The following is a 25,637-nucleotide window of genomic DNA, read 5'->3' as shown; positions in this document are numbered from 1 at the left end:
TCCAGAACTCAGTTCCCAGGCTGACTGGCTTCTCAGCTCCAACATGCGGATTGAACAGGGATATTGACAGGACCCTTTATTCATAACTTTGAAGAGACCCCGTGAAAGAGGCAGTGAGGGACGATTCACCAGGTCCTGTGCCATCTTTCCCCAACATGTGCACCGGGGTGTTGGCCAAGTGCCTGGGGGTCACCCTCATTCTGCTTTCCATGATTGCCTTCCTGGCTAACATCCTTTTGTTTTTCCCTGGAGGAAAAGAGATAGACACCACCAATCACCTTTCTGAAGAGGTCTGGTATTTTGGAGGAATAGTAGGAAGCGGGTTCTTGGTGAGTATTAAAATCCCCCTGAAGGAGATTTTCTCCCCATTCTTCCAAAATTGGACACTTACTAACCAGGGAGATACTTAGTTGCTAACAAAAGCCTACGCATTGCTTGATGAAAAGTCGGTGCCTTAATTGTTCCTTCTCCATTAGGGCCTGACAAGGACCTGTCTGCTGTATTTCTGGGCCATTTAAACTTGGTCTGGCGATTCTCATGGGCCAATTAAGCTCCAGGAACCAAACTGAAGGTCTCAGAGTTTCTTAATTCAAACAAGAGAGGGTGCTATGGGGAGGAGGAGGTGAGGGTGGAAATACACTTTAGAGCAAATTGATTGACTGAACCACCAAGAGCAAAGGGTGTCAGAGGATTCTTCTTCCACTCCTACATGAAGGCTTTCGAGCTTCTGCTTTAGAGAGAGATCCTTATCATGACAATCCAGGACACCTGTTTTTTTGTTTTGTTTTTTTCTTTTCTTTTTCTAACCCACCATCTAAATGGAGACTGGAGGTGTCAGAGCTTGCAATCTTGGTCCATTGAAACTGCAGCTAAGTCAAATGGCATCAAAATATTTAATTACACTGATCCACCTCACCAGCCACGCTCTATCATTCCTGCCATAACCTTCAGCCACCAAGGCCCACATCATGACTGTGGCTCCTCACACGGCCAGGCAGGTGGGGGCCTTGCTTTCACATCCCGGACCCATGTTGAGGTGCTTCTCTTGCTGACAGATGCTCCTTCCTGCTAACGTGTTCTTGGACCTGAAGTACAATGATTGCTGTGGGTGCTGTGGCAATGAGAGTTGTGGGAAGAGATTTGCGGTGAGTTACCAGGGGGAGGCAGACACCATAATTATTCCCAAGTACACTGTCCCCTCCTGCTGAACACCTCAATGGGTGCAGAGGAGTAACCAGCCCCAAGCAGGACTCTGGGGACAGCTGGTGCAGGGATAAAGATGTAATTCTTCCTGTGGATGGAAAGTAACCATAACAATACATTTAAAATGCCACCTCTGATTTCACAAACAAGCAGAGTTGTCAGAGCTGGAGGGCTGCAGTGGAGCCATAGAAAGTACCAGGATGGGGAGGCAGAGATGGGGAGTGGCCCTCTCCTCCAGCCATGAGAGGCCTGAGACCCTAGACAAGTCATTTCCTTCTCTGGTCCATCTGTAAAGAGGGGTAGGAAAGATAACAAATGTAACCTCCTCTCTTCTTTAGCTCCTAAATCCCCCATGCACACCACTGCCAGTTCACTATCTCAGTGCCCAGCTCTTCCCACTTCTCCCTGCATTTTCCCTCAGGACTTCTTCCTTCATGCAGCCATCCATATTTTCACAGACAGGTAGAGAGATTAGGCCTTTCTGTTCCTCTCAGGGTGGGAAGAATTCTGGGGTGTAAGGTCACGTCCCATTTTCACAGCTGGCCAAGTCACTGTCCTGCTCTCTGCCTCCCTTTGCTTACCTGTAAAATGAGGAAGTTGGACTAGATCAGAATTTCCCAGTTTAGGACACGCTTTGCGGGTATTCAGATGTGCTATATTTTTCAATAGCAGAGAAGGTTAGCCCCTTTTCAATTCTCCTTCAATCTTTTGAGTCTATGATGAAAAAGAAAATCTTATTTTGATGGAACAAAGTTCTTACTATTCCTAACCCCTCATGATCTCCTTTTCTAACAAAAGAACAAGCCCCCAGCTCCAGGATTGCCAGCAAATTAACAAAGAATGATATTGTGCTCTGTTTGCTAAAGATCCTAGCTTTTCATTCAGATGATGATATGAATGAATGAAAGAGAGGGTTGACTTAAAGAAAAGTATTAGGAGATCAATACATTGATGTGGCAAAGGTGACGGTAGAACTGAAATGAAGGCGGGGTGAGGAGGAAGGCCAGCTCCTGCTCCCATCTCCTGAGGTTCAGTTGAACCCCTAAGAGAACTGAGAGCCCAGTGATGAACTATACCTTCACATCTTCAAGGGAAAGCTATCTGTTCTGAAATAAAATCATGTCATCATTGTTTCTCACCACATTTGCTCATTTATTGAATCAAACAATACTTACTGAGCACATATGAAGGGCTGAGGCTGGTGCACAAAACAGCACACGGATTTTCATGAGAGATGAAAGATCATTTAAAGAAAACGATCTCACCTTCTTAACATCATCATGAGTCCCAAGTAAGCATCAATTATTATAATAATCTTTAAATCTCATTTACAAAAAGATGTAAAATAACCACAATTTATGTGATATATATGCCTAATACACTAATTGTCCCTCTGACCATTCCACCATTCAACCAGTCACTATGATGTGCCCTGACCACCAGAGAGCAGATGCTCCAATCAGTAGTTATCTTGCTGCTGAGGTCCAGCTTATCAGGACTGGGGGAGACAAGACAGACACTCCCTGGAGCCCTCCTGTGGTCCCTCTGACAGTCCCTCCCTGGCCCTTATCATGTACTGGTGGGGACCCTTAGCCTGGTCTGTGTCCTCTCCCAATCCTCAGGCCAGGCTGAGGGACCCCACCGGTTCATGAATCCATGCACTGGACCTCTAGTATAATTATATTACATGTGCCTCCCTTTGCTTACCTGCAATATGTGTAATATTTACAGTAGGTCCTCGGGTTACATCGGAGATCTGTTCCTACAGCTCGATGTAACTCAATTTTCAATGTAAGTCAGAACCCACCTACTTAAACACCTATGTCACTCACATGGAGCACATCATACACAGTAGTAATGAAGTGAAACGGTAAAAAAAAAAAAAGCCCTGAACTTTACTTGTGGTAAATAAATAATAAAAGACAGAAAGTACATATGTACATATATTGAAATAATGAAACATTTTTTACAAATAAATGGGAGATAGCGACATAACCACAAAATGACATACATCAAATTCAATGTAACTGAGGACTGCCTGTATTTTTATATTAATAAGATAGGAAAAAATATATAATCCACTTTCCCCTTGAAATGTAATCTTGTACAACGTGGAATATTTGGGAGAATAAGTTGAAGGTGAGAATTTGGGGAGGAGGGGAAGGGAAACAATTAAGGATATTGAGTGAAAAGAAGACTCATTGTTTAAGAGTCCAGCAGCTTATTCCTTGGTATTGAATAGAGGTGAAGATTAACCTGTTAAAACAAGGATGGTTTTTTTTTAATCTTTATTGTTGAGATTATTATAGATGTCTCTCTTTCCCCCCCACATTTGGTTCCAACTCTATCTTAGGCCCTTGCCACCTATTGTCTGTGTCCATAGGTACTGCATAAATGCATATAAGATATTTTTCTAATCTCTTCCCACATCCTCCCACACCCCCTTTCCTCTGAGAATCATCAGTCTGTTCCATTTCCATGCCCCTGCTTTTATTTCACTCCCCCTTTTATTCTGTTCCTCAAATTTTTTATTCATTTGATTTTTAGATTCACTTGATAGTTATGTATTTATTGTCACCTTGTTGTTCATAATTTTTTAATATTTACCTTTTTCTTATTCCTCCTCTTCTTAAAGAATACTCTGCCATATCCTATCTAATAAGAGTAATATGCAAATAAATCATCACTCTGCTATACCCACAAGCCATGTCCACAAGCCAATCAGGAGCAAATATCCAAATAAGCCCAACCAAGATGGCTAAAGCCACAGAGAGCAGGAGGGAAGCTTGGGTTTCCCAGATAATGGAGGAAGCCAAGCATTCTGCTTGCCCTTGCTGGCCTAAGCCTCCACTCAAGACTACAAAGTTTCAATGATAGAAGATATATAAATCCAAACAGAAATGGTGGCAGCCACAGAGCTGGAAAGAGCAGGAGGCTATGGTTTCTCCTGGAGATGGAGGAAGCCAAGCTTTTCACACACCCTGGCCGGGCCAGGCCTCCACTTAAGGCTACAAAGTTCCAATTATAGAAGATACATACATCCCAACAGAAATGGCTGCCACCACAGAGCAAGCAGAAGGCTTGGCTCTGCTCCAGGTTACAAAGTTTTAATTGTAGAAGATAAATAAATCCCAGATACCAGGGCCTCTGCTTTGGTCACCAGGGGGCACGGCCAGCCTGAAAAACTACCACAGGTCCCCCTCCCAGGCCGCCCTATGCCCCAAGGGAACCCCCACCTTGATACAGGACATCCTTCAGGGCAAACCAGCCGGCCCCCACTCATGCACCAGGCCTCTATCCTATCTAATAAAAGAGTAATATGCAAATTGACCATCACTCCAACACACAAGATGGCTGCCCTCATGTGATCAAAGATTCTGCCCCCATGTGGACACAAGATGATCACCACAAGGTGGCCAGCAGGGGAGAAAAGTTGGGAGGAACCCAGACCTGCAGGGCAGAGCAGTTGGGGGGGGGGGGGGTAGACCATTTCTTTCAGGCCTGCAGAGGAGAGCAGTTGAGGTGGACCAGCCCTCGAGGGGAGGACAGTTAGGGGTGACCAGGCCTGCAGGGAAGGGCAGTTAGGGGCAAACAGGCTGGCAGGGGAACAGTTAGACATCAATCAGGCTTGCAGGGGAGTCGTTAGGGGGTGATCAGGCTGGCAGGCAGAAGCAGTTAGGAGCAGTCAGGCAAGCAGTTGGGAACCAGCTGCCCTGGATTGTGAGAGGGATGTCTCATATTGGAGAGGGTTCAGGCTGGGCTGAGGGACACCACCTCCCTGTGCACAAATTTCATGCATCAGGCCTCTAGTTTCATATAATACTGGTTTGGTGGTGATGAATTTAGGTAGCTTTTTCTTTTCTGTGAAGCTCTTTATATGACCTTCAATTCTAAATGATAGCTTTGCTGGATAGAGTATTCTTGGTTGTAGGGTCTTGCTATTCATCACTTTGAATATTTCTTGTCATTCCCTTCTGGCCTGCATAGTTTCTATTGAGAAATCAGCTGACAGTCATATGGTACTCCCTTGTAGGTAACTAATTGTTTTTTTCTTGCTGCTTTTAATATTATTTCTTTGTCTTTTGCCCTTGGCATTTTAATTATTATGTGTCTTGGTATGGTCCTCTTTGGATTCCTCTTGTTTGGGGTTCTCTGTGCTTCCTGGAGTTGTAAGTATATTTATTTCACCAGGTAGGGGAAGTTTTCTGTCATTATTTCTTCAGATAGGTTTTCAATATCCTGCCCTCTCTCTTCTTTTAGCATCCCTATAATTTAGATGTTGGTACCCTTGAAGTTGTTCCAGAAGCTCCTTACACTATCTTTATATTTTTTATTCTTTTTTTTAATGCTCTTCTGGTTAGGTGATTTTTTGCTTTCTCATATTTCAAATCATTGACTTTATTCTTGGTATCCTCTAGTCTACTATTGAATTCCTGTATATTATTCTTTATTTCAGTGAGTGAATGCTTAATTTATGACTAATTATTTTCCCCTTTTTTGGCATTCTCACTAAGATCTTTGAAGGTCTCACTAAGTTCCTCCAAGGTTTCTAGAAGATTCTTGAGTAAACTTATAACTGTGGTTTTGAACTCTATATCCAGTAGTTTGCTTTCTTCCATTTCTTTCATTTGTGACATGTTTCTTTGTCTCCATATTTTGGCAGCTTCCCTGTGTTTGTTTCTATGTATTAGGTAGCTGCTAAGTCTCCTTGAGTTGATAGAGTGACCTTGTGTAATAGGTGTCCTATAGGACTCAGTGACTCAGCATCCCCAATCACCTGAGGTAGACACTATTGGTGAACCCTTGTGAGCTATGTTGTAGTTGAGCCTTGATTGCTATTGATATCACTGGGAGGAATTTACCTCCAAGCCAATTGGCTATGGGGACCAGTTGCAATTACAGTGGGAGAGCTGCTATGTAGGAGACACCCTTATGGGGCAGGACTTGCTTCAGTGGGGCTCTGGTGCTCACTGAGTCTGCCCCTTGTGTGTGTCACTTATGGATGTTAAGAGTTGTAATCTGATACGTTCTCACACTGACCACTGGGTACACTGGCTTTTGGATCTCCAAGGAGGTGCAAAGTCAGCCACTGCCTGGGATCACCCAGCAAGAGCTACAGAGAGATCTTCAGATTCCTCCTCTTTGTATCAGGTTTGGAAGTGTTCAGATGAGGCCAAGTTATGAAGCAAGGCAGGCTGGTGCTGGTGCCAGCCTTGGCCTTTTATTGATAGCTTTGGGGCTCCCTGACCCAGCACAGCTTGTTTGATGGGCTTTAGGCTGAGAAAGGACAGGCCATTCATATTCAAAAGCTACTGTGCTCAGCTTAGGTGGGGTGAGGTCTCAGGGAATCTCCAAGACAGAGTGAACAGAAATGTCTCCCAGCACCAGGGAAGTCCCAGCACAGGAACAATGACCATTGTGAGCACCTTTGTCTAGAAGAAAGCCACCCTCGAGATCCTGCCTGATGCCAAACAGTCCAGTTTCTCCCCATTTGTGTCTGGGTTCCCAGAGCCTCACCTGGCTCTGGAGCTCAGAGTAAGTGGGAGCTTGTAAATTCAGTTCAAAGTGCTGGCCTTTTAAGAGGAGCAGCTGAATCACTCAGCTCCAATCTACACTGTTTTTTACAGTCTGAAGTTCTTGCTGCCTATATGAACTTCTTTCCCCAGCCCTGGAGCCCTGAGATGGAGGTCTGGTGTGGCACTAAAACTCTTTGCTCCTTTGGAGGTGACCTCCAAAGAGACAATCTCCCTCCTGATTAAAAAAGCGACACACCCAAATGCCAGACCAACTCATTCCACACCTCCCCACCTCTTACCAGTCTCAATGAACTTCCTTCTTTACCTCTCTAGTTGTAGCTTTCCCATGGTTCTGGATGATAGTTGTTCTATATTTTAATTGTAATTTTGATGTGTTTGTGGGAGGCAGCAAGTACAGGTGTTTACCTATGCCACCATCTTGGTTCATCTCAAGACAAGGGTTGTTTTTTTTAATCTTTTGTCTTTAAATTTATATATAACCTTAGCAAAATGTAAAATAACATTCAAGTATCATACAGAATTTGTTTTTAATTAGATTTAAGTGCAGTCAAAAAGGAATGCTGATAAATCATGCTTTTACAAGTCCAGTTGAGTCAAATATGATCTGAAACATTTGCTCTGCCCAATTCTAGTTGTCCAGCTGAGCTCCCTAAACTCCCTCATCCACATACCGGGTTGTGACTGACCTTGGTTTGAGTTGAGGATGACACCTTCAAATGATTGTCCAGCTGTCCACAAGGCCAATGCCCATCAAAGGAACAGCCAAGTTAATCTGTAAACCCAGCCACATATGCCATGGGCCAGGGGCCACTATCCTCCAAGTGGCCAGAAGAAGCATTTGTTTTTGTTTTGTTTGTTTGTCATCTGTCAACTTTTCAAAATAGAGTTCACTTAAGTATATAGACTCCTTAATTCTTTTTCAAAAAGTATTGTACTGCAGGGCTGAGCCCTTCAGTAGCAGTCCCACCTCACCCGACCCCTAGGAGCCATTGCATCATGCCTTGCTCAAGGCCAGGTTCCCTTCTGAGAATCTGGACAAAGCAGCAACCATTGTAAAAAGACAGGTATCCACAAACATTTGTCAGGCAAAGAGATGTGGGTTGGAAGCCAGGTCTCCTCAGAATATCAAACTATCCTGTGTAATAAAAGGCCAAAGACCATAATGGTGTCACAACCATAATGACAGTTAGACCAGAATTACCATGACCTCTTGTGGGGCTGGCCCCACCCACCAGCAAGCAGTTAGGGATTATCAGGCAGGCAGGCAGGCAGAGTGGTTGGGGCAATCAGATAAGCAGGCCAGCAGTTAAAGGTGATCAGGTAGGCAGACAGCCCCTCACAGGGCTGGCCCCGCCCCCCAGCAAGCAGTTAGGGATTATCAGGTAGGCAGGCCAGTGGTTAGGTGTGATTAGATAGGCAGACAGCCCCTTGCTGGGCTGGACCCGTCCCCAATCAAGCAGTTAAGGGTGATTAGTCAGGCATGGAGAGTGGTTAGGGGCAACCAGGCAGGCAGGCAGGTAAGCAAGCCAGTGATACAGGATTGTGAGGGGAATGTCTGGATTGGAGAGGATGCAGGCCAGGCTTAGGGATACCCCCCTCCATGCACAAACTTCATGCACTGAGCCTCTAGTCCTTCCTATAAATATGATCTTTTGTTGACCTTTAAAAAATAGCCTATTTCTCCAGCAAAATGGGTTTATTTGGAAACAACAAAAAGTTGCAACTCAAGACATGCAGTTTAATGGTGAACCATGTGCAAGTCCTAAGAAACAAAGGAGAGGACCCTCTTTTCTGGAGAAAGGTGGTTGGAAGAACTCTTGTAAACAGTTCTTACTGATGGTTCCATGGTCGAAGTAAGGCTTAAAAGCTCCCCCCAGCCTCCTGACTTCAATTTAAAGGAAGTTTCTCTTTATTATTTTATACTTTCTTTTCAATTACATCTAATTTAGATACTCTAAGATTCTTAATCAGTAGTTTAATAACTCCTGAATAATAATTAAAACTCAAATAAAGTAAGCAAAAAGATCTTTTTTTATATGCTGTTTTAGTACTGTGAGAGAAATAATACCGTCCACGGGGCAACTTGAGAATAAGAGTATCTGGTGTTAGTGGAAGTATGTCATGGGTATGCATGTATTTGAATAGTGGAAGTTACAGGACATTAGACTTGGAAAGAGGAGACCCAGACTCATAATCTAGCTCAGCCGTTCTAGACATGCAACATGAGAAAGTCCCAAATTAAGAGCATGGGCTTTGGAAGCAGTATTCAGGGACTCAGCCCCATCCTTTAGCTTCACTATTTGACTTAAAGCAATGATCTTAAGTTCTATTTGTCTCAGCTTTCTCTGGAAAGTGTACATTATACTACTCACATCATAGGTGAGCTAAGAGGACTAAATGAGATTATGCATATAAGGCTCTGATGGAATGAAGCTAGTTGTATTAGAAAGTGAGGTGCTTGAAGTAGATGATTATTGAAATATTTTTTACAAAAATATAATTATAAGAATATTTAATCATTTAGGTAGTGGCAATTCTGGCTTTGAAACACTTTTGACCACTTTTATTTTTTTTTAAACTTATTTGCATTCTTTTTTTTAAAATATATTTTATTGATTTTTTTACAGAGAGGAAGAGAGGGGGATAGATAGTTAGAAACATCAATGAGAGAGGAATATTGATCAGTTGCCTCTTGCACACACCCTACTGGGGATGTGCCCACAACCAAGGCACATGCCCTTGACTGGAATCGAACCCAGAACCTTTCAGTCCCCAGGCTGAAGCTCTATCTACTGAGCCAAACTGGTTTTGGCTTGACCACTTTTAAGATGTTAGAAATCCTCCCTTTATAGAATCTGTTTTTTTGGCTTTGCCACTGAGCCTCAGGAGGAATCTGAGGAAGAAGTAGAGGAACCTAAAGGAAGACAGCAAACACCAGAAGTGGTACCTGATGGTTTTGGAACTTTCTATGATCAGACTGGCAGCAATGACTTGAAAGAACATTTAGAGAAACCTGTTGCAGAACCTGAGCCTGATCCTGAACCATAACCAGAGCAGGAACCTGTATCTGAAATCCAAAAGGAGAAGTGTGAACCAGTATTGGAGGAAACTGCTCCTGAGGATGCTCAGAAGAGTTCTTTTCCAAAACAACAGACATCGCTCAGACAGTGCAGGAAGACTTTAAGATATTTTCCTGAGCATCTATTACCAGTAAGAACCTTCCACCCAGTGGAGCTGTTCCAGTTACTGGAATACCACTTCATGTTGTTAAAGTATCAGCTTCAGGCCTTGCCCAGAGTCTAAGCCTGAATCTCAGATTCTACCACGGAGACCTCAGAGGGATCAAAGAGTTCATGAACAACTGATAAATATTCCTCCCCAGAGGGTACCTAGACCAATCTGTGAGTCTAGTGAGCAAGGCGATGTTGAACCTCAAAGAATCGTGAGATACCCTGACAGTCACCAACTCTTCATTGGCAATCTGCCTCATAAGGTTGACAAGTCAGAGCTTAAAGGTTTATTTCAAAATTATGGGAATATGGTGGAGCTGTGTATTAACAGTGGTGGGAAATTACCCAATTTTGGTTTCATTGTGTTTGATGATTCTGAGCCTGTCCAAAAGGTCCTTAGCAACAGGCCCATCATGTTCAGGGTTGAGGTCCACGTGAATGTGGAAGAGAAGAAGAGTCGAGCTTTCTGGGAAGGAGACCAGCAAGATAACTGCCTGCAGGGACCTGGAGGCCCTCAAGGTGGGATGGGTGGTGGAATGAGAGGCCCTTCCTATGGAGGCATGGTGAAGAAACCAGGATTTGGAGTGGGAAGGGGAATTGCTCCAAGGTAGTGAATTGCTCTTCACTGATCTTCATGCAGTAGTTCAAACCCCATTCCTACAGAATGATGATTTCTTCAACCATCCTTTGGTATCTTGCAGTATGACCCTGGTCTCTTATAAACTGTTTAAGTTTGTACAATTAAAATTAAAATATAAAATAATTTTACTATATTTATTTTTGAAGTATGACTGCTCCATCCAGATATTTAATTTTTACAATAGACATTTAGGTAGGCGTTATGGTGCCCATTTTATAGATGAGAAAATTAATACTCTGAGGAAATACATTATGCATAGTCATCACAGAGAACAGTAGCAAAGCTAAGATTTGAGCCTGAGTCTGCAGACTTTTTTTTTCTAATAAATTTTTGTTGTTCACATTATTACAAATGTTCCTTTTTTTCCCCTCCCCCCCTCCATTGCTCTCCTCCACCAGATTCCCACCCCACCCTCTGCCCTTTCCCCACCCCCCATTGTCCTCATCCATAGGTGCACAGTTTATATTCAGTTTCTTCCCACATCCCCCTCTCCCCTTTCCCCAAGAATCGTCAGTTCACTACCCTTCCATACCTCTGATTCTATTATATTCCACAGTTAATATTGTTCATCAGATTTTTTTTTAATTTTCTTGTTTTTTAGATTCACTTGTTGATAGTTACCTATTTGTTGTTCATAATTTTTATCTTTATTTACTTTCTCTTCTGAAAGAACCCCCTACAGCAATTCATATAATTCTGGTTTGGTGTTGATGAACTCCTTTAGTTTTTTTTATTAGTGAAACTCTTTATCTGACCTTCGATTCTGAGTGATAGCTTTGCTGGATAGATTACCTTTGGCTATAGGTTCTTACTATTCATCACCTTGAGTATTTCTTGCCATTCCCGTCTGGCCTGCATGGTTTCTGTTGAGAAATCAGCTGACAATCGTATAGGTGTTCATTTATAGGTAACTACCTGCTTTGCTCTTGCTGCTTTAATATTCTCTCTTTGTCTTTTGCTCTTGAATTTTAATTATGATTTGTCTTGGTGTGGTTCTCATTGGATTCCTTTTGTTTGGAGTTCTGTGCGCTTCCTGGTCTTGTAAGTCTAATTTTTTCACCAGGTGGGGGAAGTTTCTGTCACTATTTCTTTCAGTATGTTTTCGATATCTTGCTCTCTCTCATCTTCTGGGACCCTCATAATTCTGATGTTGGTTCGCTTGAAGTTGTCCCAGAGGTTTCTTAGATTATCTTCAATTTTCTGGATTCTCTTGCCTTCTAGTTTCTGCGGAGGAGTGTCTTCTGGCTCTTTATGTTCCAAATCTTTGACTTGATTCTTGCACTCTTCCATTCTGTTTTTAGGACTCTGTATAATATTTTTTATTTCAGACAATGTATTCTTTATTTCTTGTTGATCCCTTATCATTTCTTGTTGATTTCTTATTAATTCTAGTTGATCCCTTTTCATATCCTCATAGGTCTTATCAATCTTTTCTAGAAAATTCTTGAAAAACCTTCTAAGCATAGACTTGAACTCTATATCCAGTCACTTTTTGTCCTCCATTTTTTTTCCTTTGTGATCTATTTTGTCTCAGCATTCTTGCAGCTTCCCTGATGGGGCGAGGTTTCAGGGTGGAGCCTACAGCTTTGGCTTCCGTCAGCCCCACCCTATGTGGTCCTGAGTCTCAGTGTTTCTCAGGGTCCTTCAGTACTCGTTGCAAGCGCCTCTGAGAAAAAGGTGCCCTCAATTTTCGCCTGCTACCAAACAGTCTAAGCTCTCCCCCAATGAGCCCTGAATTGGGGTTCAGTTCAGTTGGAAGTGGAGTTGGAGGTGGCGTTCAGAGCAGTCTGGAGCCCCTGTCTCCTTCCTGCCAGGGCAATCCCACTGCACAGCCAACCATCCCTTCTCTGAGCGCAATGTGCGCGCCTCCGGGACCTCCTTTCGCCGCTCCCCCAGGGTTCGGCCTTACAGCCCAGCTCCCTCTGTTTGAGCCTGGGTCCCCGGGGTCTGGCCTAGAACTGGGGTTCAGAGTAGTTGGAACTGGGGCCCAGCGCAGTTGGAGCTTTTATCTCCTTCCCACTAGGGAACGCCAGCCAGGCACTTAGCCGCCCCTCCTCTCCGGCTCAGTCCTCTCAGCGCAAACAGCGTGTCTCAGTACCTTAGGCTTTTACAGCTCCTCCGCGCTTCCTTCTGGCTTTCTCCTTGCTTCTCGTTGTAGAATTTCCAGTCATTCGACTTTCCTGTAGTTCTGGGTAATGTCCATTTTATATTTTAGTTGTATTTTATTGAAATTGTTGTGTGTGGCTGTGGCTAGGTCTTTACCTGTGCAGTCATCTTGGATTCTCCTGAGTCTGCTGACTTTTAAAATCATGTGCTTTGAAGTACACCTTCATGTCACCAAAGTAAAGCAAAAGAGGTGATAATTTTCTGACTCTATTTTCAAAATTATTAATGTCTCCAACTACTCTTTTATTACTGTTTAGAATGGAAATTGCATCTCTGGGCCTAATTTTTTTTTATCTGTAAGAAACAGCTAAATGGGTTTCAGAATTCTTTATGCCTTTCATCCTATATAATAAAAGCCTAATATGCTAAGTGTCTGGTCATCCGTTCAACCAATCAAAGAGTAATATGCTAATGATATGCCACTCAACTTCTTGCTCTGATGTGCACTGACCACCAGGGGACAGACGCTCCAACCAGTAGGTTAGCTTGCTACTGGGGTCCGGCCAATCAGGACTGAGTGAGATGGACCAGCCACAACCTGGAGCCCTCCTATGGTCCCTCCGTGGCCTGGCTCATGCACCCTCTCACAATCTGGGACCCTTCAGGGGATGTTGGAGAGCTGGTTTTAGCCAGTCCCACAGGCAAGGTTGAGGCACCTCATGGAGTATAAATTCATGCACCGGGCCTTTAGTATTAACAGGTATATAATTCTATTTTTATTTTATGATTAAATAAAAAAAGATGCTAATAATCTCTGTCATATAAAAACATTTGAAAGAACTGAATGTTGGGCTTGTTTAACTCAAAGAAGAGAAAACTTTTAGAGAGTGGAAGGGGAGGAGTTATGTTAAATGTAAAACATGTTTAAGATACAAAAGATCTGAGATATTTTAAAGGCTGCTACTACATGGAAAAGAGATTGGACTTAATGATTTCGATCTCAAGGAGAATTTTTAGACTTCTGATTTTTCTCATAAGCAGAGTCTGTGTGCTACATGACACCAAAATCATTATAGGAGACCCCAGAGGCCCCATCTTTTGGAAAGACTGACATCTGCCTGTAACGTCTCATAGCTACCTGTACTCAACAGCAGGCTGGTTAGGTGTCCTGAGAATAACCTGTGGACCAACTTAAAAACCTAACTGTCTCTCTTCTTCTCTTTCAGATGTTCTCCTCCATAATATTTGCTGGGATTGGATTCTTGGGTGCTGGGTACTCATTTGTCATCTCACTCATCTCAGTCAGACGTGGTCCTAAATGTCTCATGGATAATAACAAGTGGGGCTACCCCTTCCATGATGGGTAAGGTACAACCTGCAATGCCCATTTGTCACCATAAGGGGCACAGTCAAATAAATGGCCAAAGGGGAGACACTGCACTTCTCCTGTCCTCTTTTTCTTTTAATTGAATTTATTAGCGTGACAGTGATTAATAAAATCATATAGTTTTCAGGTGTACAATTCTATAATACATCATCTTTATATTGTATTGTGGGCTCAATACCCCAAATCAAGAGTCCCCTTCCATCACCATATACCGTTTTCTATCTCCATACCCTGCCTTTCCCTCTGGTAATCACCATCCTGTTGTTTGTGTCTATGAGGTGTTTTTTATTTTTTAGCTTAATCCCTTCACCTTTTACACCCAGCCCCACAACCATCCTCCTCTCTGACATCTGCCAGTCTGGTCTCTGAGTCCATTTCTATTTTGTTTGTTTACCTGATGTTTTGTAAATTAGATTCCACATATGAATAAAATCATACGGTAGTTGTCTTTCTCCGATTGGCTTATTTCACTTAGCATAATGCTCTCCAGGTCCATCTATGCTGTTACAAAGAGTTAGATTTCCTTCTTTTCTTATGGCCAACTAGTATTCCATTATATCAATATACCATGGCGCTTTTTTTTATCCACTCATCTACTGGTGGGCATTTGGGTTGTTTCTAGATCTTGGCTATTGTAAATAACACAATATAAATAACACAATACAATATAAAGGTAGTATGAACATAGGTATGCTATGAACATAGGGATGCATGTATTTGTAGAGGGCCGCCTGGAAAGGCACATGGGCAGTATTCCTTAATTATCGTGAGCTGAATTCAAGATGCAGGCAGAACCACACCTTGGAAACATGTTTTCCCAAGATGGTGGACATGTTGTCAGCTTGGCCGTCATATCAGCCCAGGCGTCGGCAGGGGCGGGACTAGATATGTAAATCCAGGCATGGTAAGGCCTACTTAAGAATGCAAATAAGTTGGTGTTACTTCCTGGTATTGGGGGTATAAAATAAATGCTCTGGGAGGGGTCATTGTCTTCTTCTTCCTGCCTCTCCAGCAGACAGTATGGTGACCCACCCAGCTACCAGCCTGAAATCTATCTCTGTGTCTTCTCTCTTTATTTCTTTTATTTCTCAATCCCTGGCCGCCTCCACTTAGAACCAGTTCGTTCATCTCTCTTTCCGTGTGGGACACGGAAAAGGTAGATCCTCACCATGTCTGGCCCCCGCCGCATCAGGACCCCGCATATATTCTTTAGAATTAGTGTTTTGGGGTCTTCAGATATATTTCCAGAAATGGGATTTCTGGGTCCAAAGGCAGTTCCATTTTAAATTATTTGAGGAAACTTCATACTGTTTTCCATAGTGGCTGCACCAGTCTGCATTCCCACACAATGCACAATGGTTCCCTCTTCCCCCCGCCCCCATCCTCACCAGCACTTGTTGGTTAATTTATTAATAATAGTCATTTGACAGGTGTGAAGTGATAGCTCATTGTGATTTTAATTTACATTTCTCTGATGATTGGTGATGTTTAGTATCTTTTTCTGTCATCTTAATTTGCAAGTCTCAGGCATGTTGCTCTGTGAACAGAACTGGAGCGTGGACTTAAGTTGCATAAGATCTCACCTCTAACTGCTGCTTTGACAGAGACCAGGAGAAATCATGAAAGAGGGCACCTCAGCTAGCCTGAGGGAAGGAGATTTGTGGAGTCTCCACTGACATTCAAAGTTTATTAGCAAATATATGAGACAACTAACAATATTAATAAAGTACTAGCTTCCATTGCAAATCTTAAAACAGAAAACAAGAATGATTTATGATAGATCCTCCTTTCCAACCAGGTTGGAGAGAGTCTTTTATCTGGTGTCTTTTCCAATACACCAAGTCTCCTGGTTATAAGCCATGATCTTTGAAATCTTCGTCTTCCAGGAGCGCACTGTGAAATGAATCTGTTACCAATTTATCAATTTCTTTAAGTTGGTTAATAAGCCCTTGACAATAATGTAAAATGTCTCCTTTTAGTAAAGTTGGTTCATATGCCCCTTCATCCAGATGCATAGGGTGACCAGTGATTATTTCATAAGGAAAAAGCCTATTTTTACCAAAAGGAGTAGATCTCACATTGAGGAGTGCTATAGGGAGAGCTTTTGTCCAGGAGAGATTAAAGGGTTCTGAAATTTTGGCTAGTTGAGTTTTGATTATACTGTTGGTATGTTCCACCAGTCCAGAAGACTGGAGGTGATAGGTACAATAGAAATGCTGTAGTTTAGGCCAAATATTACAGGTGGATTTTATTATTTGCCCAGTGAAATGAGTCCCTTGGTCACTATGCAACTCAGAGGGAATTCCCCAATTAGGAATTATTTTTTTCTAGGAACAATTTACCAACTGTTAAGGCTGTTGCTCTCCTGAAAGGGAATGCCTCAACCCAGTGAGAAACATACAAATCATGACCAATATATATTTATAACCTTGAAATGATGGCATTTGGATAAAATCCAACTGCCATATTTCAAATGGGCCCAAAGGAAGCGGGAATTGTTCTTGAGATCCATGGAGTGGTTTTCCTGGGTTATATTTTGGACAGATAGAGCATTTGCTGTATACTTTATGAGCTACTGTAGGAGAAGGTTTCCAGTAATATTGTTTACTCCATGAAATCATTTTTTCAAGACCCCAATGTGTTAGCTCATGTACATGCTGAAGTACAGATATCTGGGCCCCTACAGGTAAAATAGGTTTCTGATTGGGTCCAAGACATATCTGTCTGTCTAGGTCAAAAGTTCCCCCCTTTTGTTGCCATATTCTCTTTTCATCTTCCTTGGCTGTGTGTTGAAACTTTAAAAGATAATCTTTTATTGATTTAATAGGAAGTAAAGAACATTCTTGAGTCTGGATAACTAGACTGTTCAATGCTGCATGCTTAGCTGCAGCATCAGCAAAATGATTTCCTTTTGCTTCCATGGTGGTGGCTTTAGAATGCCCTGGGATTTTTATAACTGCCAATTGTTTTGGTTGTTGTATAGCATCTAAAAATTTTGCAACCAGTTTTCCATTGAATCTATCAGATTACTTACTGCCCAACCTGTATGGCTCAGAGGCTAAGCATCAATCCATGAACCAAGAGGTCACTGGTTTTGATTTTGGGTCAGAGTACATGCCCAGGTTGCAGGCTCTATTCCCAGAAAGGGCATGAAGCAGACATCTGATCAATGATGTTTTTCTGTCATCGATATATTTTTTCTTTTTTTGTATTATATTTCATAGCATTTTAGTGACTTTTTATCTTTCCATATTCTGTAATATGGTTACAATACTTTATAATTCTTTTTAAATTTTATTTTATTGTTTAAAGTATTGCAAATAGTAGTACATATGTCTCCTCCCCTCTCCTACGCCCCAATGACCTTCCCCTGTCCTCTCCTACCCCAGGCACATGCCCTCATCTCACCCCAATGTCTTGCATCCATTGGTTATGCTTATATGCATGCATACAAGTCCTTCGGTTGATCTCTTACTCCCCCCCAACCTTCCCCCACCTTCCTGCTGTAGTTTGACAGTCTGTTTGATGCTTCTCTGCCTCTGTATCTATTTTTGTTCATCAGTTTATAAATGTACTTGATTATCCATAAATGAGATAATGTGGTATTTTTCTTTCACTAACTGGCTTATTTCATTTAGCATAACGCTCTCCAGTTCCTTCCATGCTGTTGCAAATGGTAAGAATTCCTTCTTTTTTATAACAGGGTAGTAGTATTCTATTGAGTACCATAGTTTTCTAATTCATTCATCTGCTGATGGACATTTAGGCTATTTCCAAATCTGGACTATTGTAAGTTGTGCTGCTATAAACATAGAGGTGCATATATCCTTTCTGGTTGGTGTTTCTGTTTGGATATATAGGGGTGATATATCCCAAGGAAACATATCCCAATGTTTTCTTGGGATATATTTCTATAAGTGATATTACTGGATTAAATGGCAGTTCCATTTTTTAATTTTTGAGGAAATGCCATACTGTTTTCCACAATGGCTGCACCAGTCTGCATTCCCACCAGCAGTGAAGGAGGGTTCCTTTTTTTCTGCATCCTCTCCAGCACTAGCCATTTGTTGATTTGTTGATGATAGCCATTCTGACAGGTGTGAGGTGGTACCTCATTGTTGTTTTGATTTGTATCTCTCAGATAATTAGTGACTTTGAGCATGTTTTCATATGTCTCTTGGCTTTCTGAATATCCTTAGAAAAGTGTCTATTTGGGTCCTTTGACAATTTTTTATTGGATTGTTTGTCTTCCTTTAGTTAAGTTGTATGAGTTCCTTGTAAATGTTGGAGATTAAACCCTTATCAGAGATAACATTGGAAAATATGTTCTCCCATGCAGTGGGCTTTCCTGTTGTTTTGTTGATGGTTTCTTTTTCTGTGCAGAAGCTTTTTATTTTGATGTAGTTCCATTTATTTATTTTCTCCTTAGTTTCCATTGCCCTAGGAGCTTTATTGGTAAAGACAAATGTCTGCTATTTTGCTGCTTATGGCTTCAAAATCTTCTAAGATTTTTATGGTTTCCCATCTTACATTTAAGTCCTTTATTCTTTTTGAATTTATTTTTCTTTATGATATAAGTTGGTGATCTAGTTTCATTTTTTTTTCAAGTATCTGTCCAGTTTTCCCAACACCATTTATTGAAGTGACTGTCTTGACTCCACTGTATGTTTTTTCCTCCTTTGTTAAATATTAATTGAGCATAATTGCTTGTGTTGATTTCTGGGTTCTCTGTTCTGTTCCACTAGTCTATATGTCTGTTCTTGTGCCAGTTCCAGGCAGTTTTGAGAACAATGGCTTTGTAGTATAGCTTGACATTTGGTATTGTGATCCCTCCAACATTGTTCTTCTTTCTCAAGATTGTTGCAGCTATTCTGGGTCTATTTTATTCCAGATGAATTTTTGGAGAATTTGTTCTAGGTCTTTGAAGCATGCCATTGGTATTTTAATGGTGATTGCATTGAGTCTATAAATTGTTTTGAGTAGTATGGACATTTTAATTATACTGATTCTACCAATCCATAAACATGGTATATTCTTCCATTTGTTTGTGCCTTCCTCTCTCTCTTTTATCAGTGTTCTGAAATTTTCTGAGAACAGGTCCTTTATCTCTTTGGATAGTTTATTCCTACATATCTTAGTTTTTTTGTTACAATGATAAATGAGATTGCTTTTTAAATTTCTCTTTCTGTGAGTTATTATTGGTGTATAGACAAGTTATAGACTTCTGGGTATTAATTTTGTATCCTGCTACATTGTCGAATTTATTTATCAAGTCAAGTAGTTTTTTTATGGAGTCTTTGGGGTTTTCTTTCATATCATCTGTGAATAAGGACAGTTTTACTTCTTCTTTTTCAATTTGGATGCCTTTTATTTTTTCTTCTTGTCTGATCGCTATGGCAAGCACTTCCAGTACTATGTTGAACAGGAGTGGTGAAGGTGGGCATGTCTGTCTTGGCCTTGTTCTTAGGGGAAATGGTTTTAATTTTTACCCATTGAGTATGATTTTGGCTGTAGGTTTGTCATATATGACTTTTATTAATGGTTTTAATTTTTACCCATTGAGTATGATGTTGGCTGTAGGTTTGTCATATATGACTTTTATTATGTTGAGGTATGATACTTCTATTCCCACCTTGCTGAGAGATTTTATCAAGAAAGGGTATTGGATTTTGTCAAATGTGTTTTCTGCATCAATGGGTATGATTATATGGTTTTTATCTCTCAGTTTATTTATGTGGTATATCACATTTATTGATTTGCAGATATTGTACCATCTTGCATCCCCAGAATAATTCCCACTTACTGATGGTGTATAATCTTTCTAATGTAATGCTGGATTTGATTTTCTAGAAATTTGTTGAGGAGTTTAGTGACTCATCTCACAAAAGACTGCTGGGGCCCTTGGCCATTCAGCTGTCTTGCCTGAGCATAGCATTCAGATTTCAGAAGGCTGAGCCATCCCCTGAGGTTCTTCCCCTGATGGCTCCCTCTCTCCCACATGGGGTGTGGCTGAGAACAACAGATTGTCTTCTTCCAAGGACCCTTTTCTTGTTTCTAACAACAGTATCAGCACAGCACTAAACAGGTTTTTCTATTTATTGTGTTATGTGAATGATACTATCCTTGATGAAATTTAAAATGATTTAGAGGAAATCTATGTCTAAAACTAAGGGGGGGAAAAGGGCCCTAACTGGTTTGGCTCAGTGGATAGACTGAAAGGTCTCAGGTTCAATTCTGGTCAAGGGCATGTACCTTGCTTGCGGGCACATCCCCAGTAGGAGGTGTGCAGGAGGCAGCTGAATTGGTGTCTCTCTCATCGATGTTTCTGTCTCTCTATCCCCCTCCCTTCCTCTCTGTAAAAAAATCAATAACAAACTCCTCAACAAGAAAAGTGTCCTTGGAAGAAGACAATCTGTTGTTCTCAGCCACACCCCATGTGGGAGAGAGGGAGCCATCAGGGGAAGAACCTCAGGGGATGGCTCAGCCTTCTGAAATCTGAATGCTATGCTCAGGCAAGATAGCTGAATGGCCAAGGATCCCAGCAGTCCTCTATGAGATGAGAGGGCTTTTCACAGTAAATTTGGGGATCCCTGCCTGTGATATGAGGATGTTATAGAGGCCGCGTATTCCCATTTAGCTATAGAGAAAGGTGGGGATATTTTATGTGAAACTTGTGAACTCACTTGACCTCAGGTCAGACTCATAACAGAACCAGTACTGCCACCTCCGCTGCCTGAAGCCTGCTCTGAGTTCTGAACTTTTAACTGTAAATTAATAAAAGGGTTTGAGTTAATAAACCAGTGCCCTATAGGTTTTCTAGTAATGAACTCATCTTCCATGTGCAGTAGAACCTAACAACCATCTTTCCTGACCTTCTGTCATTGCAAACATTTTTCAAATTTTTACACAGAATGTATTAAATAAGTGTGTTCTGATTACTAAAAGATTCATCATGTCAGAAAGGTCTAAAAACAATAAGATGGATGTTGACCTAGTAGCCACATGAAAATGGTTTCCCATGGAGGTCTTGAGAGGATAGGCGAGGCATAAAGGAAGAAGAGCAGACAAATCTGTGGCTCTGAGAATGTGAGAGGAAGGATAATGACCCAAAGGTCAGACCATTTTCCTGTGTTTGGCGTTGAAGACAGCGAGCTTCACTTTCCTCCTTCATTGCATGATACCCATTGTCATGCAGTGGACTCCCTATACACAGAATTTATAAATGTATTGCAGTTCTCCTATTTCAAAATTTTTATAAAATACACTAGAAGCCCAGTGCACGAATTCATGCACCAGTGGCGTTCCTCAACCTGTCCTGAGGGATCGGGCTGAAACCAGCTTTTCAACATCCCCCAAGGCGTTCTGGATTGCGAGAGGGTGCAGGCCAGGCTGAGGGACCTCACTGGTGCATGATCAGGGCCTAGGAGGGATGTAGGAGGTTGGGCAGCGGGGGAGGGACCAGAGAAAGGCTCTAGGGTTTGTCCAGCCTGTCTCACTCAGTCCTGATTGGCCATACTCCAGCAGCAAGCTAACCTACCAGTCAGAGCATCTGCCCCCTGGTGGTCAGTGCACATCATAGCAAGCGGTTAAGCAGCCTTAGCATGATATGCAAACAGCAGAACAACTGAACAACCAGTTGCTATGATGTGCGCTGACCACCATGGAGCATGTGTAGAATATGGTTGGCATTGGCAGAAGGTGCAGAACATGATGGGCATCAGCTATGGCAAGATGGTATAGCAAGTAAGCTGGGGCACCAGACCAAAGTGGGACGCTAGTCACTGTCATCAGGGAGAGCCTCTGATGGTTACTGAAAATTCTTTGCTCCTGCACCAGCTGCTGTCACTGGCCCTGCTCACACCTGCAACCAGAGCCACCACTCACATCTGCTGCTGGCACTTGGTGCCAATCTTGATCTCTTGGTGCCATCAATGGGTGCAAGCAGGTGCTGTCGGCCCTGATCACCCCTGAGGGTTTCTCCACTTCCTCCTGCTCCTGAAGGGTGATTGCGGCATCAGCCACCACTTGCACTCACTGCTGGCTCTGGCCCCAATCACTCCAGGCCATCAGCAGTTGTAAGCAGGGCAAGGATCATCAGCACCAGCATATGGGATCAGAGGTGGGCGTAGGGCTGCTGGCAGACAGGGGGGCAGGGGCTGAGTGGGAGGGGCTCGGGAGGATCATGGAGGATGGGCCACCCCTGTACTCACCGCAGCCTCACGGCCCACAGTTCCTTTCAAGGTGCACAAATTTGTGCACTGGGCCACTAGTATATAATAATCTATAATAAAAGTGTATTATGCTAATTAGACCATATAGTGGAACAACCTTCTGAACATCATTTCGGATGGAGCTGTGGCAGAAACCAAAGCAGAGTGATTAGGGGCAATGAAGAAGATAGGCAGAGTGGTTAGGGGTGATCAGGCAGGCAGACAGGAGAGCGATTAGAAGCCTGTGGTCCTGGATTATGAGAGGGATGTCCAGCTGCCTGTTTAGGCCAGATCTGGTATGAATTTTGTGCACTGGTTCTCTAGTTATTAGCATATTATGCTTTGATTGGTTGAACAGTCAAACAGACACTCCAGCATATTAGGCTTTTATTATCATAATATATAAAAAGCCAGGGGCCATCACGACCTAAATGACCAAATGACCAAACAGGAGGCTGCATGGGGCAACCAAGCCATTGGGGGGACAAGTGGGCCCTGGGTTTGGCCGGGGCACAGCAGCAGAAGGGAGCTCTGGACCCTGGCTAGAGTATGGTGGAACTCTAGGTCTCCCATGATCAGGGGCTTGACCAGCCTTCAAACCCGAGGCCCAGAGCTCCCTGTTGCCACCACACCCCAGCAGTGGCTCAGAGTTCCCTTCCACTGCCACACCCCACAGGGGGGAGCAATTAAGGGCGACCAGGCCAGTGGAGAGGCAGTGAAGGGCGATCAGGCCAGCAGGCAGGTAAGCGGTTAGGATCCAGCGGTCCAGAATTGTGAGAGGGATATCCCAGATTGAAGAGAGTGCAGGCTGGGCTAAGGAGAACCCTCCACCCCCGTGCACAAATTTTGTGCACTGGGCCTTTAGAATAGAATATTAAGGCAGCAGATTATTTACTGCTTCTAGTTAATTAAATCTTTTTATAAGTGGAATTCCCACATGTTGACAAAAACATAGGTTACATCAGAGATCCATTCCTATGGCGTGACATAACTCGATTTTTGCATTAATCAAAACCCACCTACATAAGCACCTATGTCACATGGAGCACATACACAGCAGTAATGAAGTGAAACAGTAAAAATTTTTAAAGAAAGATAACAATTCCTGACCTTTACTAGTGGTAAATAAATAATAAAAAAAAACATAAAGCACATATGTACAAACGTCAAAATGACTGAACTTTTTTAAAAATAAATACTGTAAATGAGATGGCTACATAACCATAAAACAACATAAGTCAAGTCCAATGTAACCTGAGGACTGCCTGTATACTTGAGTCAAATTCACAATTTGATTAGAACTCGGCCTTTAAAAAAAGACAAGCTCTCTCCTTTAGCTAAGCAACACCGTTATACTTCACATGGCTTCAGACGGCCACTTAGACATGGCAGAATTGTGGCTGAATTATGTCAAATGTCCAAGTGGTCCCAAATCACAGTAGGTAGGACCAAGCCCAGGTGGTGAGATTCTGTTCCTGGAGTGTCTTCATTTTCCTGGCTCCCCGATCGATACTGAATTTACCCATCCTCTCCATCAACTCTGTCACTTAGCTCTGTGACCTATGGAAACTCACTTAACCTCTGTGCCTCAATGCCTTTATTTGTGAAATAGAATAAAAGAAGCCTAAGGCTTCTATAAGAAATAAAATAGTGAAAATGTAAAATATTTGGAACAGAGTTTAACACATAGTATATAATATATAGTATATAGTATATACCCTGTTTCCCCGAAAATAAGACAGTGTCTTATATTAATTTTTTCTCCCAAAATTGCTCTAGGTCTTATTTTCAGGAGATGTCTTATCTTTCCATGCACTAGGTCTTATTTTCGGAGGATATCTTATTTTCAGGGAAACACGGTAGTATTATAGTATATAGTATATAATATAATGTTACATATTGTTAAAAATATGTGTATTATGTGATATATTCTTATGAGATTATGCTTTAGATAAAAAATATTTTAAAAGAAAAATTATTAGTGTGACTTTCTAGTCTAGGTATTGCCTACATTTTACAGTTGTTTCCTTTCTTTCCCATGCCCTGACAGGGATTACCTCAATGACGAAGCCTTATGGAGCAAGTGCCAGGAGCCAAAAAATGTGGTGTCCTGGAATCTGACCCTTTTCTCCATCCTGCTCATCATAGCAGTGCTCCAGATGCTCCTCTGCACCATCCAGATGGTTAACGGCCTCCTGGGGACCCTGTTTGGAGACTGCTGCGGGGTAAGTTGAGGTCTTTGTCTTTACTCCTCAGGATGGGAAGCCAAGGCTAGCCTCCAGCACTAGTGGAATGACGCAGCTACAGAAAGCCACAGCCAGGCTGGACTGTCTGGCAGCCCCCTCTGTCAACTCAGGGAACAGTGACATTGTGTTACTGGAACCCAGAAACTCTGTTCTCTGTGCATGTTAACATTTCCAGGCTCAAGTTGATGCAAATTTTTAGCTTCACACTCATTTGACCATAATCCTGGAGACAAAGGCCTGAATGTGCACATTCACATGTGCAGTGACGTCATGTGAAAGTCCCCGGGAAGTGGGCATGTGTCACCATAGCGCATCACAGTCTGGCCTGAAATGTTCTCCCCATTTCCTAACTAGAGCTACAGAGAAGGTTAAAGTTGCCATGTAATATATGGCATAGGCTCCAGGAAAAGAACAGAACACACCAATGCAAAACCTATATTTTATAATCCAGATGAGAGACATATTTATATAGGAGAAAGCATTGAGAATTGGGTATAGGTAACCAGTAAGTGGCAGGAGTAATCTGTAGAAGAGGGGTGATAGGGAGGGGGGGAAAGAAAGGGAAAGCAAGCAAAATAACAACAATAATACTACTACTAATAACAACAACAATAATATAATTAGCTTTTTCTGTCTTATAGGGATATAGAAGAGTTTAAACCACTATGATGACCTTCATTACACGTGGAAAGACACATTAAACTTAATCTTCTCTCTTTGGGATTGTGAGTTTCCATCTGCTTTCACACTGTCCAAGCTTAATTATTCCTTCTCCTTTCCAACCAGCCTAGCTCGCCTTGGAGCTTTATGTTAGTTTCAAATAGAAACAGGTTGCCCACCTAAGTTGTACTTATAAATCTTTCAAATTGACTTCCCTTTTGGAATTGAGCAGATTAAAAGTAAATGTACAAAATTTTTCTATAGAAGTCAAAAATGTATAAAATCACATGTACCACCACACTGTTACTTTCTTACATATGGTGTTTACATTTTTGGAAGTTTAAGATAATTCAAAGGAAGGAAGCACATTAAAAATGAGAAAATAAGAGCAATTTTTATTTTCCAGGTTTATGAGGGG

The 25,637-nt window shown here is 42.1% G+C and overlaps 1 protein-coding gene and 1 pseudogene across 1 annotated transcript; both read left to right on the top strand.

The window, feature by feature from the left end:
- On the top strand, positions 1-25,249 carry TM4SF4 (transmembrane 4 L six family member 4). Its single transcript, XM_036447933.2, has 5 exons — positions 1-329; positions 1,056-1,145; positions 13,943-14,079; positions 24,364-24,538; positions 25,201-25,249. The coding sequence occupies exons 1-5, from the start codon at positions 156-158 to the stop codon at positions 25,216-25,218; spliced, it is 594 nt and encodes a 197-aa protein (XP_036303826.1). The 5' UTR covers positions 1-155; the 3' UTR covers positions 25,219-25,249.
- Positions 7,444-10,681, top strand: LOC118724802 (annotated as a pseudogene).
- Positions 25,250-25,637: the final 388 nt, after the last annotated feature.

Source organism: Pipistrellus kuhlii, unplaced genomic scaffold, assembly GCF_014108245.1.
Source record: "Pipistrellus kuhlii isolate mPipKuh1 unplaced genomic scaffold, mPipKuh1.p scaffold_m20_p_2, whole genome shotgun sequence".
Lineage (NCBI taxonomy): Eukaryota > Metazoa > Chordata > Mammalia > Chiroptera > Vespertilionidae > Pipistrellus > Pipistrellus kuhlii.
Note: the sequence above shows the minus strand (reverse complement) of the source record. Positions and strands in the feature narration are given on the sequence as shown.

Bases quoted from the DNA above. Each gene is read 5' to 3' on its own strand.
- TM4SF4 (XM_036447933.2), top strand. From the start codon at position 156: ATGTGCACCGGGGTGTTGGCCAAGTGCCTGGGGGTCACCCTCATTCTG. The intron at 330-1,055 runs GTGAGTATTAAA...TCTTGCTGACAG, and splicing joins TAGTAGGAAGCGGGTTCTTG to ATGCTCCTTCCTGCTAACGT. The intron at 1,146-13,942 runs GTGAGTTACCAG...CTTCTCTTTCAG, and splicing joins GTTGTGGGAAGAGATTTGCG to ATGTTCTCCTCCATAATATT.